This window comes from Mixophyes fleayi, chromosome 5 (genome assembly GCF_038048845.1).
Source record: "Mixophyes fleayi isolate aMixFle1 chromosome 5, aMixFle1.hap1, whole genome shotgun sequence".
NCBI lineage: Eukaryota > Metazoa > Chordata > Amphibia > Anura > Limnodynastidae > Mixophyes > Mixophyes fleayi.
In genome coordinates this window covers 28,228,373-28,242,914 of record NC_134406.1, presented here as the reverse complement: position 1 = coordinate 28,242,914, position 14,542 = coordinate 28,228,373, and the positions used below count along the sequence as shown (strand labels likewise).

At 40.5% G+C, this 14,542-nt stretch overlaps 1 protein-coding gene across 3 annotated transcripts in view; it reads right to left on the bottom strand.

Moving 5' to 3' along the window:
* Window positions 1-759: 759 nt before the first annotated feature.
* Window positions 760-14,542, bottom strand: part of STAM (signal transducing adaptor molecule) — a 37,300-nt gene continuing 23,517 nt past the window's right edge. For 2 of the 3 annotated variants that reach the window (XM_075211915.1, XM_075211916.1), the window contains exons 8-14: window positions 12,420-12,514; window positions 10,479-10,567; window positions 8,223-8,310; window positions 7,475-7,529; window positions 5,909-6,062; window positions 5,581-5,753; window positions 760-1,079 (exon numbers count right to left, since the gene is read on the bottom strand). In XM_075211915.1, coding sequence (XP_075068016.1) covers window positions 866-1,079; window positions 5,581-5,753; window positions 5,909-6,062; window positions 7,475-7,529; window positions 8,223-8,310; window positions 10,479-10,567; window positions 12,420-12,514 — 868 coding nt within the window. In that variant the 3' untranslated portion in view covers window positions 760-865. Of the gene's footprint in view, window positions 1,080-5,575; window positions 5,754-5,908; window positions 6,063-7,474; window positions 7,530-8,222; window positions 8,311-10,478; window positions 10,568-12,419; window positions 12,515-14,542 lie in introns of all 3 variants that reach the window. The other variant, XM_075211917.1, reaches the window with a different exon arrangement.

Below are 14,542 nucleotides of genomic sequence, written 5' to 3'. Positions count from 1 at the left end.
GATATGTTACCTACAATAGAGAAGTCACAATTCAACCTTAATAAAAATAGTTGTTTAAAGTGCATCAGTTGCCTAAGCGGTGCCTCGTGCCTCAGTGAGGTCCTAGTGCAGTGGTTCCCCAATTAGGCTCCACAGTGATCTTGTGCCGCGGCCAGAGCCGACGGTAAGTAAGGCAGGGGACCACTTAGTAATTATTGTGGCTTAGGGCTGCCTTGAAAAAATTATTGAGACCCTAAGGGTACCTCGAACAGAGAAAGTCTGGGATCCACTGTCCTAGTGAATAGAAAGGCTTGTTTTCTCACAAATATTGGTTAAGACCCACCGTGTCTAGGCAGCTGGTCCACTTTAAATATCACTGCACTACTCAAAGACGGTAATAATATGAATGGAACAGAACAAGCTTTAAATGATGCTGTAACTTGTTTGATGACCTCAATGATCTGAAAGATCAGTCATATTAATCAGACAGAAGACACAACGCTTACAAGACCTGGAAATCTGTTGCTACAGGTGGATTATAGGTTATCATTTACATAAAATGTCACCATCAAGGGCAACTGTATGGTCACCATGAAAATAACACCAGGACACTTCACGATCTGTCCACCACGAATGTGCAACAACAATTTCAGAGAAGCCGCTAACATAGCCCAACTTACACAGCAGTGTCCATTAGGCTTTCTGTAGTGTATTATACAACGTTTCAACTGGATTAACATCAGTGCAACCTAGGTCTTTGCTCAAGAAATGGTTGGCTAATTGACAAATAGAAAAGAAAAAAGGCAAGGTTTAATAACGGAAGTGGTCACATTACAGGTATTATATAGGTGCTACAGCTAATATATAAAGTCCAGGATTGTGGGATCTATAGTAGAGCTTTCTGGGAGTAAGTCTGTTGTTGATCTTGGTTAGCCGCAGATGGCGAGAGAGATGACGAGGTTAGTGTATAGTTGGGGACCTGGGACATGTTGGTACCAGTCTGATAAATAGTAAGATCTACGGCGGCGGCAGCATTGGCGCTATAGGCTGGAGCTGGGTTGACGTATGTGCTTCCTGCAGCGGAGCCAACTACTGTGGTTCTGAAAAACACGGAGAGGAGACAATAAAAGGTCAACATACAGTACGATTCTACCTGAACAAATGACAATCAACAACATGATCACTGGACATTCTAAAATAGAGTTCACTACTATTCCTGCCTGGTCCATCTGTCTGCAAGAAACAGGCCACACCTCCTTCCATGACACTTAGAAGTATTCCAGAAAGAAATGTATAACTCGTAAAGCTCTACGGAACTTGATGATTTGATGATGATGACTTAATCAGTGGAGGAATTTTTTCCTAATTTTGGACAACCCCCTCTTTAGGCCCATGATGTAGAAAATAGGCAAATACTCCCCTTAAAACTGCCATCTTTATTTTAAGATTGGGGACTCGATTGCACCATGGTGGCACAGTGGTTAGCATTTCTGCCCCACAGAGCTGGGGTCATGGCTTTGATTCCTGCCAGGGCCCTAGATGTATGGAGTTTGTATGTTCTCCACATGTTTGTGTGGGTTTTCGCCGGGTGCTCCGGTTTCCTCCTACACTCCAAAAACATACTAGTAGGTTAACTGGTTGCTGATGAAAATTATCCCCTTTGTGTGTGTTCGTGATAGGGAATAATAGATTGTAAGCTCCACTGGGGCATGGACTGGTGTGAACTGTTCAATATCTTCTGTAAAGCGCTCAGACATATGCAAGCACTATATAAATAACAGTTATTAAATCATTTATAAGACTGCAGCCATTTCACTTCGCAGGAAGATTCCACCTGTCCAGCTCTTTAATTCAGAACAGAAGTGGCTCATTTCTGCTCCATTAAATTGGGCTGATAAATGGATTGAGTCCTCTTATTCTGTGAATACACATGAACGGTGTCCTCCGACACCCCCTGACTTGCTGTAACTTTGTTATTTAGGTATTAAATGTTCTACTATCTCTTGGTTGAGAAACGTTGAATTTTAGATTCCCTGCAGCACGAAGGGCTAATTGTTTTCACTGTTTCATCCAACCAAAAAGAAAAAAAAACAACAACAACAACAGTAGTTTAATGACTTCATCATCACAAACACATCTGCCACCACTGTTTTGGATAAAAAAAAATCTTGCAGTGCTACAAAATGTACAACTTAAAGAACGTAGCCTTTGAAGATTCAAAGAGCTACAGTACGAGAAAATCTGTTTCACATGGTTATTGTCACAGAGAATATTTTAGATGGGGTTATGATCACGGAGGAGGTCTTTTCACAGACAGTTCAGGGAAGAGCTAGCCATGGTAAACATCTCAGCTGCTATGGGATGATTTGTTAGGTCCTCTTTCAGTTTTCCAGATTTTTGAAAAACAAAAAAGTGTGCAAACAGGTTTCACAACAGCAGGTGAGTCACAGGTTACATAACGGAACTAGACCGTATGGCTGCAAAGATTTGCCATAAAAAAGAATCCTTCAGAACTAACTTTTAAAGATGTATCAGTAAAATACATAAAACATGGAGGAACAGGGTTTAAACTGTTGCTATATTTGTGAATTGTTGATTCTGTCCAATCAATAGCTGTGTACTTGCCTGCCATCTACTGGTTTTAGATGGTAGTACAACTGAGGCATTTGTACAAATATATATATATATATATATACACACACAAGTTAACCCGTGCATGATACTCATGCATTCTAGTCAAATCAAGCTACTTAATGTCTTAAAAAGGTTCTTGTCATGCATTTGGGCCTAGCCCAGGCCTCCTCAGGGAAAGAGCGTTACTTCCCGACGCAAGCGGCCTTTTTAATGTGTGTTCATGAGGTAAAATTACCTCACGAAAATGAGTTTGACGACTCAACTCGTAAATTTAGCCTTTACTACCCCTCCCACAGGGGGAAGGGGGGATGATGGAAGTTAACTGACTTGACTATTCTAATTTTTTTGTCAAATAATGTCAGTATACCAAATTTCAGGTCAATTGGATGAGCCCTTTCTGAGAAAATAGTTTTTTCCACACACACACACACACACACACACACACACACACACACACACTAACGCACGCCTCTACACATGTGTGTTCATGAGGTAAAATTACCTCACGAAAATTAGTTTGAGCCCTACCAAATTTCAGCCCTTTTTCCCACACACACTAAGAATTTAGTAGGTCAGTGTATAACTCCGCCCAGCAGGTGGCGCTGCAACTTGTTTTTTTTTTTTCACACACACAGACAGACAGACGCCACTAAGCATTTATATAGTAGATATATATATATATATATATATATATATATATATATATATATATATATATATATCTCACCTAGTTCAAATGCTGTACATGTCTTATTTCTAAGTAAAGCAATGTCACACCCAAGGGATACTCTGCTCAAATCATTACTTGGAAAGCATTGCTTCATGTTAATTTAACCACCTAGGGCTCTGTTTTATCAGTGTCTGTGGTTGCGATTTCATGCTGTACCATTTAGCAGCCTCCACTCATGTTAATAAATATAAACATGCAAGTCCATAAAAATTAGAGCGACATTCACACTCATCAGGGTGAGTACAGAATATCACCCTTTAAAGCGCAGCTCTAGCACTAATCATGTGACATTATCAGGGTTACCTAGTGGCAGGAAAAATATAATCCAAATAGTCATTCCTATTCCAAAGAATAACGTAGGAGAATGTAAGCTCCTAGGGCTAGAATCTAGGTACCATCAGGAATCCAACCTTGATTATGGTGTTGGCTTATTATGAGATGGTCATTTCATATAACGGACGCATGATTTATCCCCTATAACATACAACAATGTAAACTGCTAGATTTGGATGTGAACTAATATTTATTGTAATGGTTTTTCGCCAGTCGTGGATTATTACTTATTAGCTGTCTAAGGAATGTGGGTAATATTTGTGACTTTCCTCTTTCTGTACTACTGGCCTTACAGATAATAAAACCTCCATTGGTGAAGACTGATGTCCTTAGGAGCTTCCGCTGAGTGAGTCACACTTGCTGTCTAAACACTATCAGTTATCTGGAGGAAGGATTTAATACTTTCCTATTGATTGTTTCTCTCCAAGTTGTCCACAGGAAGGCTACAGAAATGTCATTAGACACCAGTTCCTCTACATACAACAGGAAATGGACACGTCTGTAGTACAGTGCTTCTATCTGTGACAGAAACTGGTCGGGAAACATGTAGTTAGTATAATTATCCTGTCGCATCTCCCTGGTGTCCTTACTCACCCCAAAATCCATACCCATATTCCTACTCAATGATAGTGTGTATTGATGGTGACCATACAATATGGTACAATGGTGGTCTTGCGGATCTTGTAGAACGTTACAGATATCTTCTCACTCATACTTTTTGTCATATTAAGACTTTTATTTAAAGAGCAAGAGAAGCCACTATATAACAAAGTATTTTTATTAGTGTGATACATGATGGACCTGCATCTACTAAAGGCACATCAACATGTTTTATTTATTCAGTTGTTTTTTTAATCTTTTAAATAGATGCATGTAATAAAGATACAGAACGCTTCCCACATCAATATTAACTTTGTGCTGTTGGGAGTACCCTGCTCATTCCACCATCCTACCTTCACTGACCTAAATCACATGGGTGGTCAGGTCACTGATTGGCTACAGGTTGTTCGTTGAATGAGGACACGCTGAGATATGAAGAACCAGATACGAAGATCGGTAATAAAAAGGTGCTCAGATCTTAAGTCTAATGCACCTTAAACATGGTTTCAAAAACATTTAAATAGTCCGTACTCTGAGTCCATTGTTAAAAATATTATCCGAGCTTCAGTAACTTCATACGGCTTCTTTTGTTTATCAATTCTCATTACAGGTGGATACATGTCACTGACTGACACAACAGGTCACTGGATAAAACTTTTGTTCTTCCAGGGAAGATATGTGATTCCCATCTATTGTGAGCCGTGGTTTGCAATGTGGGACAAATCCTGCAATTAAGATTGCTCTATAAAGCCACTTACAATACAAAGGATTTACCGCTGAAAAGGTTTGTATATAAGAAAAGAGGTCAGAAGTCAGTCACTGCCATCTGCATCCAAAAATGTAATGAGCAAAAAAAATTGAAATTCTACACCTGCAATTTTAATGGATAGACGGGAACCATATTTCAATATATATATATATATTTTTTTTTTTTTTGCTGGCAACCCTTAAGACTGTACACACTCACTGCAGATTAATGGGTTCATAAAACAGGAGCCCCATCAGATGTTTAATAGCAATTAAAAAAAGAGATGTGAAAGCTTTGCCAATTTAGCTTTTTTTCCTATATAAAAGATCTCGTTAAGTCACTAATAGCTGTGTGATTTTTTTGCATTGAACATGATGGGTAGAGAAGGAGACATCTGTCCCTTTTTCTGTGTCCATTACAGGACAAATGCTATTAGATGGTTTGCGTAACCGTGATCTAAAGAGCATCAGCCTAAGAATAATGTACTAAACCTATTTGCATCTTGACGCCAAAGGTAATATACGAATTATAGTACAAAAAAAAATATTCACATTACTTATAGGAGGCTTGAGGTGACTGGCTGGAGAGTTCCGCGGCTGCAGGATGTGGGGCAGGCGTTTGGTTTAGAGAGGGAATCTGCTCAGAAGGAATTTGGTAAGTCTGAACGTGGCCCATCTGGGTATTTCCGCTAACAAGATAGGTGGCGTTCGGATGTTGCCCTTGATATGTCTGCAGTGGAGACAATAAAATAAGAAACAGGAAATCGATGGAAAACAAGCATTTAAAGATGCTGACAAGCACCTTCCTGCACGATAAGCAGGATCTATACAAGTGCTAGATTCACTTCTCTGCCCACAGCACATTGCAGAGCACAGGATAAATACCTGCTGTGGAGCGGCCCCTGCTGGCGGCATGTAGTACTGCTGGTTTTGCATCTTCGCATACATTGAATACATAGGGTCTTCATTCATTAATTTTGTATATAACGAAAGTGCCTCCATTACTTTGACATTTAATTCTGAAAGTTCAGAGTGCTTCCTGAAAAACAAGAACTTTTGGGTTACAAAGTAATTTCTTTGTTATACACTCAATACCTATCTTTTCAGAACAGAGAATGAAACTGCATCATTAGTCCAGATATTATTATTATTAATATCTTTCTATTCAGGTAGAGCCATGTCAGGCTCAGTCACAAAAGTCACAGGTCTGCTGTACTCTGATGCAACTACAACTATGTGTGGCCAGATTTACATTTTATTGGAGCATTCTCCCAACACTTAATGGGTACTGCTGGCACTGTATATAGTCAATAGGTGCACTTTATTTGGGCTGAACAAATACTCAAATAGGATATATCTTATCCTAGTGATATCCCTAAATCACTGAAGCACCAGAATGCAGCCTATCATGCACCTAGAAAACAGTGACATTACTGAAGCACGAGAATGCAGCCTATCATGCACCTAGAAAACAGTGACATCACTGAAGCACGAGAATGCAGCCTATCATGCACCTAGAAAACAGTGACATCACTGAAGCACGAGAATGCAGCCTATCATGCACCTAGAAAACAGTGACATCACTGAAGCACGAGAATGCAGCCTATCATACACCTAGAAAACAGTGACATCACTGAAGCACGAGAATGCAGCCTATCATACAACTAGAAAACAGTGACATCACTGAAGCACGAGAATGCAGCCTATCATAGACCTAGAAAACAGTGACATCACTGAAGCACGAGAATGCAGCCTATCATAGACCTAGAAAACAGTGACATCACTGAAGCACGAGAATGCAGCTTATCGTACACCTAGAAAACAGTGACATCACTGAAGCACGAGAATGCAGCCTATCATACACCTAGAAAACAGTGACATCACTGAAGCACGAGAATGCAGCCTATCATACACCTAGAAAACAGTGACATCACTGAAGCACGAGAATGCAGCCTATCATACAACTAGAAAACAGTGACATCACTGAAGCACGAGAATGCAGCCTATCATACAACTAGAAAACAGTGACATCACTGAAGCATGAGAATGCAGCCTATCATAGACCTAGAAAACAGTGACATCACTGAAGCACGAGAATGCAGCCTATCATAGACCTAGAAAACAGTGACATCACTGAAGCACGAGAATGCACCTTAACAAGTCACTAGAAACTAGTGAATGCATTGGGGCATAAAAATGACGTTTAATAACTCACCAAGAATTATTAACAGCATTGAGGCACAAGAGTGCAGTCTATCACTTCTCTAGGAGCAGTGACATCATGCAGTGGCTATGGGCGCTACTTATATAAGGGCTGCCACTGACCACTGAACCTAAACTAGCCAATACTAGGAAGCAGTGACATAGGACCCTTCATTATTCTCTGCAGGATGTTTCCTTCTTGGTTTTGCGTTAACATTAGATATCTTGTTGATAAACTTGCGCACAAACCTGTCAATATCTTCAAGTTTTTCATCAATCATTGGCCCCATCTGGTGACAAGCGGCTGGCAAGTAAACATACACAGAATGAGTGAGCACCATGCAGAAAACGTGCTAATCTTAGTTATAAAACAAATATCAATCAATGAAAATAAAACACACGCTCTGTCATTCAGGGCAATCATTCTGCAGGGCATAAGCACACTAAACACAGGCCAATTCGGAAAAAGAACATGGCCATGTTGTCAGAAAAGACGACCAGTGTTGAGCTAGCATTAAAATTGACAGAGAAAAAATAATAAAAAAACAGAAATGAAGGACCGATAAAGAGGTTTTAAAACATCCATTGTAGCAAATCCCCATTACCTCAGACTAGTATATGGCTGATTGTACGGCAGGCTTGGCCAAGGCGTGGCACTACAGGTGTTGTGAAACTACAATTCCCAGCATACCGACAGCATTTTCGCTGGCAATCTGCTGGCAAAGCATCCTGGGGCTTGTAGTTTCACACCTCAAGAGCCACAGGTTGGCCAAGCCTTTTGTATGGACATTTCATTTGTCCAATTAAAAGCTTTCATGCAGCCCTCTCTCTATATGAGAACAGCTGCATCACACCAACATGGACCAGAGGCCAGTGTACCGGTCTGTGAGAGGAAGATGAGGGGATTGGTTGGGTAAAATTACCCCCCAGAGGGGGAAATGCACATTAATTATCACACGCAACCAAGATCTAGCACATATTTCTTACTTAAACTCACCTTCAAGATGAAGTAAATCTGCTGGATCTGGTAACCCATCGGTGGGATCTGCACTCTGCAGCATGTGTAGTAACTGATTCATTTTCTCCTGTAGAAATAGGAATAAAACAAATTAAAACTACAGTTCAAAAATATTGTGGCAAACAACAGGCAAGAATTCCCTGACAGGCCTAAATTAAGAGGTTATACATAAGTATATAGGAAAATAATCTGCACCAGTCTTTATATAATTAGAGTTTTGGGATAGACTACCAGTGGAAAGTTATTCTATTGGGCTGCTCTCCTAGAATGTATAATAACACATCAACAAGACAAGAAAGAAGCGTTCTAATGTTGGGGGCACATTATGTTATACTGCCAGTTATAAGACTCCTAATTACTTTTCAAAGTAAATATATTTTGACTTATTAAAATGTAATTTTATTTCTCAAATTGTGTATCCAATATACAGTATACAGTGTCCTGTGAACTCCAGCAAAATAGTAAAATAAAATTGTGATATGTAGAAACAGAATTGTCTGTGTGCAAAAGATTAAAAACAAACAGGAGAAAAGATATCTGGCACTCTCTTTGTAAATGTTCTTGTAAGGGAACTATATACCCGATTGCCAATGGCTTCAGGTTACACACCTAGGGCCCGAGTCATTAAGGAGAGCAATGCAAAAGAAAGAAAAAAAAAGGAGTACATTTGCTTCTGGACAAACCATGTTACAATGCAAGAGGTGCAAATTAGTATTCTGTTTTGCACATAAGTTATATACACAAGTAGCACACAAATACTTGACAGCTGTATTTCATAGTTGTCTACTCTCCCCGAATGTCCGGGAGACTCCCGAAATTTCTGGAAGTCCTCCAGAACTCCCGGGGGAGCAGGACAACTTCCCGGATGCCAGCAGCTCGGTAAGGTAAAATGAGGAGGTGGGCTTAGTTACGCAATTCCCGCGTCACCTTGGCCCCGCCCCCTGCTGTTATAGGTCGAAATGGCTATGACAGTTTAGAGGGAGGGGCCAATTACGTGATTATCCAAGCCCCACCCCCACACGCCCACCTACCCCCCCCGGAAAGCTAATGCCAACAGTTGGCAGGTATGCTTTATTTTTACACTGAAATTAAAAGTTAATCTAGGACATGCCCTATCCCCGCTATAATTCTGTCCCCACGTTTTAAATTTACCTCCCCCTCAAATGCATCATGGTCTTGCCTAGGTGCAAAGTTAGTCATTTTTCATGCTTTGCTCTCCTTAATGACTCAGGCCCAAAGTGAATACATAGGAGAAAAACCCCATCCAAATAAATAAGGGAAAAATAATTGCCATCAAGACATATATACAAATATTGTATTATATATACACAATATATAGATATATTTGTCATCAAGCAGGCACGACGCAGTAATACTGGGCTATACATGGTGAACACAAGAATCTGATGGTCATAGGTCTACCATGCTAGCCACTGTGCAGGGTATAGTGGGCATGGGGATGGTATTCTTATGCACACAGAGCTACAAACCATAGACATGGAAGGGCATGAGATGGTAACGGTGATCATAAGGCTGTGCATGGTGGGCATAAAAGTGTGGTGGGCATGAGGCTGGGCACAGGGCTGCATGTGATGGATAAAGGGTCTTCTATGCACAGTATTTACTGTGACCATACTAAGCTGTATATAATCTTCTGATATACTGTGTAGTTCTGTCCATTTACGCTTTGCAGCATGTTTTATTACAATATCGTGCACAGTGCTCTCCTGTCCCCCACCATGTAGGTACAAAGCATTGCTGATGCTAGTTATGTTTTATAAATACATGGCTTGAGCATGGCCATGTTATATTCTTCAATGGCCCTTTAAAGGCCATTTTACCTCCAAGAAAGTCCTATCAATAGGCGGTCAATTTAAAATGGCCACACACACACACACATACGCACACACAGGCAGCTATTTTGTGGACTGAACCAACAGTCATTAGAACGCAGCCCCTCAGCTCACTAGGACCATGTTCGTGTCAGAAGTACGACACTGGTTCATACTGAATTGATGGGCGATATTATTATGAATACTGGATCAGCGCCCATAACAGCCGGCACCATTGTGTGTCATTGGCAGGTGTAGTTTAGGTGGCGGATGTTGTCTGGAAAGAGATCCCAGTTTTCTCCACAGCGAGAGAGGAAAAAGTAATGCAAGAAATGGTGGAGGGATGGTAGATAATATATTATACATACATATTATGTAACACCATGTGACCAGAAATATTTACCTCATCGATATACACTGGTTCCGGCTCTGGTTCTATTGTCTCTACTTGGACTTCATCACTAAACTGGACGGTTTTCTTCTCGGTCTTCACTGCAATACACCCCAAAGACATCATTAGTCACATAAATAGTGTAAACCTAGGCAGAATTTACACATGACAATGAATATAGTCCTCTGCTCAAAGCCATTGTCTCAGAAACCGATTGTTTGTCTCTATTTCTATTCAATCCCTCCACCGAAAAGAAAATTAGATTTCTCTCCGCTGGAAGCCATTCATTGTAATTGGAATGACATAGCTGAACAAACAAAAGGGAAACACTGCATTGAAAAACAAAAATCACATTTAGAGAAATACTGTTGAGATTAAATTTTTTCGGGGACAATCAACCACATTTATAAGTGGCATTTCCTTACAGTCCCACTTCTAGAAATGTTCAGTCAATCTGCACTGGGAAATTAATTTCTTTGCATAACTAGTTTCCAAAAATGTAATTAATATTGCTTCTATGGCAGATATAAAGATATGTCACAGACTTCTATGGAAGAATGCCCTTAACAGCTAAATTACCAAGGGACATAGATGGTGATTTATACTGAGGAACATTTTAAATCCTCTCTCATGGGATATGGGACTGTTGTTAGTTTTAAGTAAAGAGTTTAAATAATAAATAATGTTTCAGTATAATTGTTGCCGGAAGAGTACACTTAGGCTGGGTCAAACGCAAGTGAAATCGAATATCAAATGCAAATGTGTTTGCTGCATTTTTACTCACAATGGAGGTCACTCAAACTAAATGCATTGAATGGAACAAGAAGTGTCTGGAAAACTGCGACGAAACCAACCCAAAGTAATAAAAATGTAAGTGGGTATACGGATATTAGAAGCAATGGGTTCCATTGTTAGACACTTCACACACACTGTAGTAGCACTAAAAACGCTTGTAAGTTGCCCGTTCCCCCACCTGACTGCTGGAGGGAGGTGTGGATAGACAGGAACATTCCTACGTATTTGGTGAACCTGTCCTAAGGTGCCCAGCTCATTGGACGGGTCCGGGATCTCATCTCCTATCTTATTCTGTGACCTGTTCCTAAAGACCCCAGGAGGTAAATTTATCAAGCTGCAGGTTTGAACAAGTGGAGATGTTGCCTATAGCAACCAATCAGATTCTAGCTGTCATTTATTTAGTACACTCTACAAATGACAGCTAGCATCTGATTGGTTGCTATAGGCAACATCTCCACTTTTTCAAACCTGCAGTTTAGTTAATATACCCCCTGAACTATGCTTCTCCTTCCAAGACACAGAGTAACATTGTGCAAAACTGGGCCCTCACATCCTGGCTGCAGATAAATTCATCTGAACCCACGCCACCTTTCTTCCCTGATATTTGGTTTATAGCCCCTATGGAGAAACTCACCTACCACTTGCATGAGAAAGACAACACATTTAATCAGGTCTGGGCCCTGTGGCTTTTTTACTGCAAAGACAATCCCTACAAATGACTTTGCCATCATACACTATACCCCCGTTCCCTGATGCCTCCCATAATATAATCATTATCCCACACATCACTCTGTCAGCCATAAATACTTCGAAAGTGCCCAAACACGCTGCAACTGTGATGGTGTATTGAGCCATTTTAGAAGGAGTTGGCCATGTATGGACCCAAAAAGACCACTGCACCCGGTCGTAATGAGATGTCGGCCTGTACAGATGGCAAATTACTTTAGATGGTAATATCACTGGGGAATAACCTTGGGTGGATAATACGGTTTATCAAATGGCAAGAAAAGGCCAGCAAGCATTTGGAACACAAATTAAAAGCATTTATGTTAACAATAAAAATAAATAATGCAGAGAGTTCTGGAATCTTCTATACTAGATTCTGCTCTAGACATTTCCAGCAATACTTACACTTGGAATAAGTAAAACATAACTTACTCATCTCTGGCTCTGCTGTGAGGTCCGCCGTGACAAAATTGGAGGGAAATAATCCAATCCCTTCATTGGTCTCTCCTTTCCACCAGTTTGGGTCACTGAAATAAAGAGTGCAATGTGTCAAACACTATCCGGCTGATGTTAGTATTTTTCTCCATTAGGCGGGCTGAACAGTGGAACTGTATTTAGACTTTGTGGATAGCTAGAAAGCACATTTCACATACAAGTCCGAGCTGTAGCTAAATAGCCACACGTTCCCTCAACAATATTATATAAGAAGTCATTGGCGTTGTTGCAGTTGGACTACAACCTATGCAAAACATTTACTAACATGCCCTTCCTCCAGCTGGAGCTACATGCAGTCATTGTTCACAGGGCCCAGCAAGTTCTGTAATAAAAAAAAATAGGGTATTGACTGATATTCATTGTGTGGTGTTTTGTTTCGGTGTGTAGCGCTAATTGTTGTTTTTTGAGTTCTGTAACAGACGTAATAACATACTTACCAGCCTTTGGTAAGTTAATTCCGAGAGATCCCAGGCAGGGGGGCGTGGTTGGTGGAGGAGCGGGGCGCGGTAATTTGCGTCATTTTGGCTCCGCCACCCGCGACAAAATGCCGTTTTTGTTGCGGGGCCAAAATGCCGCGATTCACCACGAATCTCGTCATTTTGAGGAGCAAGACGTCATATGCGGGATATTTGCCTGCTCTCCCGGGAGCCCAGGTGACCTACCTGAATTTCGGCAGTCTCCCGGACATTCCGGGAGAGTTGGCAAGTATGTGTAATAATGAACTGTGAAATCTATTTCACTTGTCACTTTATAATAGTATCGAGGGGCATAGGGTTCAGCCTGACCTGTAAGAGGAACCCCAGGGAAAATATCTGCATGTGGCAGCAGGAGGGGACACGTTAGGTACATTATCTCTGTAGGCCACGGTGCAGCTTTAGCACTTATATCAAATCTTATACTAGGCACCAATTTGTCCTTGTGCTTTCCCGTTATATAAAGGCACATTAAATAAAGCTTTTCCCTATGATTTATGTACTTAATAGACTTATAAATAAATACATTCATATACAATCTAGCACAGAAATGCTTCCTGTGTACTCCGCGAGAGTGCTTGCTACAAAAAGCAAGTACGTATCCCAGAAGGCACCACCAAGACCCGCACATGGCTGACATTGTGTAGAAATGGGGGGGGGGGCTGGCACGTCAAAAGAAAATCTCACTGTGACACATAAATATCTTTGTGTTTTCAGGTTTCATTTTTGCAAATAAAATGTACTTTCCTGTACAAAACACACAAAAATATTGAGGTTATGGTTACTCCAACTATTCTGTATTGGCTCTGACCTACCTGAAACCCAAACAGTCTGTATTATATGACATTATAAAAGGATCCGGCCCCTCTAGCGCGTTGGGCTCAATATTTAGAAGGGAGGTTTTTTGACGCACTTAGCTCAGCCCATTAGAGTTATCATTTTCTTTCTAGTGTGGTTGAAAGGAAGAAAATCTATAATAAATCTATTCTCACTGACTCTGCAACTCAGATGTGGCAAAAACTAGGTCCGTCAAGGAAATCTACAATTATTATTGTTACAATGTCATTAGCAATGATAATGGTTAAATAATAACAATGATGATTAAGGCCATACAACTCCCCGATCCTAGGGCTAAATCTGGTCTACAGTTCATTGAGCTCTCTGCCCAATCATGTGTGCGGTAGTCAAAATAAGCAATTTATTACTTCACGCAATAATATCTAGAAGATCTGACGTCTTAATAATAGCCACAGCTACATCGATCCCTATGCCAACTACTTGCGCCTATTGATGCTGCATATGCAATGTTTATATGTAGGAAATACCCATTTAAAGACAAGAGCGTTAGCCTAACAGAGATAGGAAAGAGCTTCTCTACAGCGCTGCACAATCAAACTCAACCACCCTTCATGAGGAATGTTACTATACTACGGAATTTCCTGGATCAGAGGTCCTGACTTAAGTCTATAAGTTAGAGGAAGGGAAACGTACAACAGGAAGTACCATAACCATTGGTATGACGTATTACTAGTGCACTACTGCATCGACATAAAGAAAAAGGAAAGATTAGCTTTGGGCAGTACTATA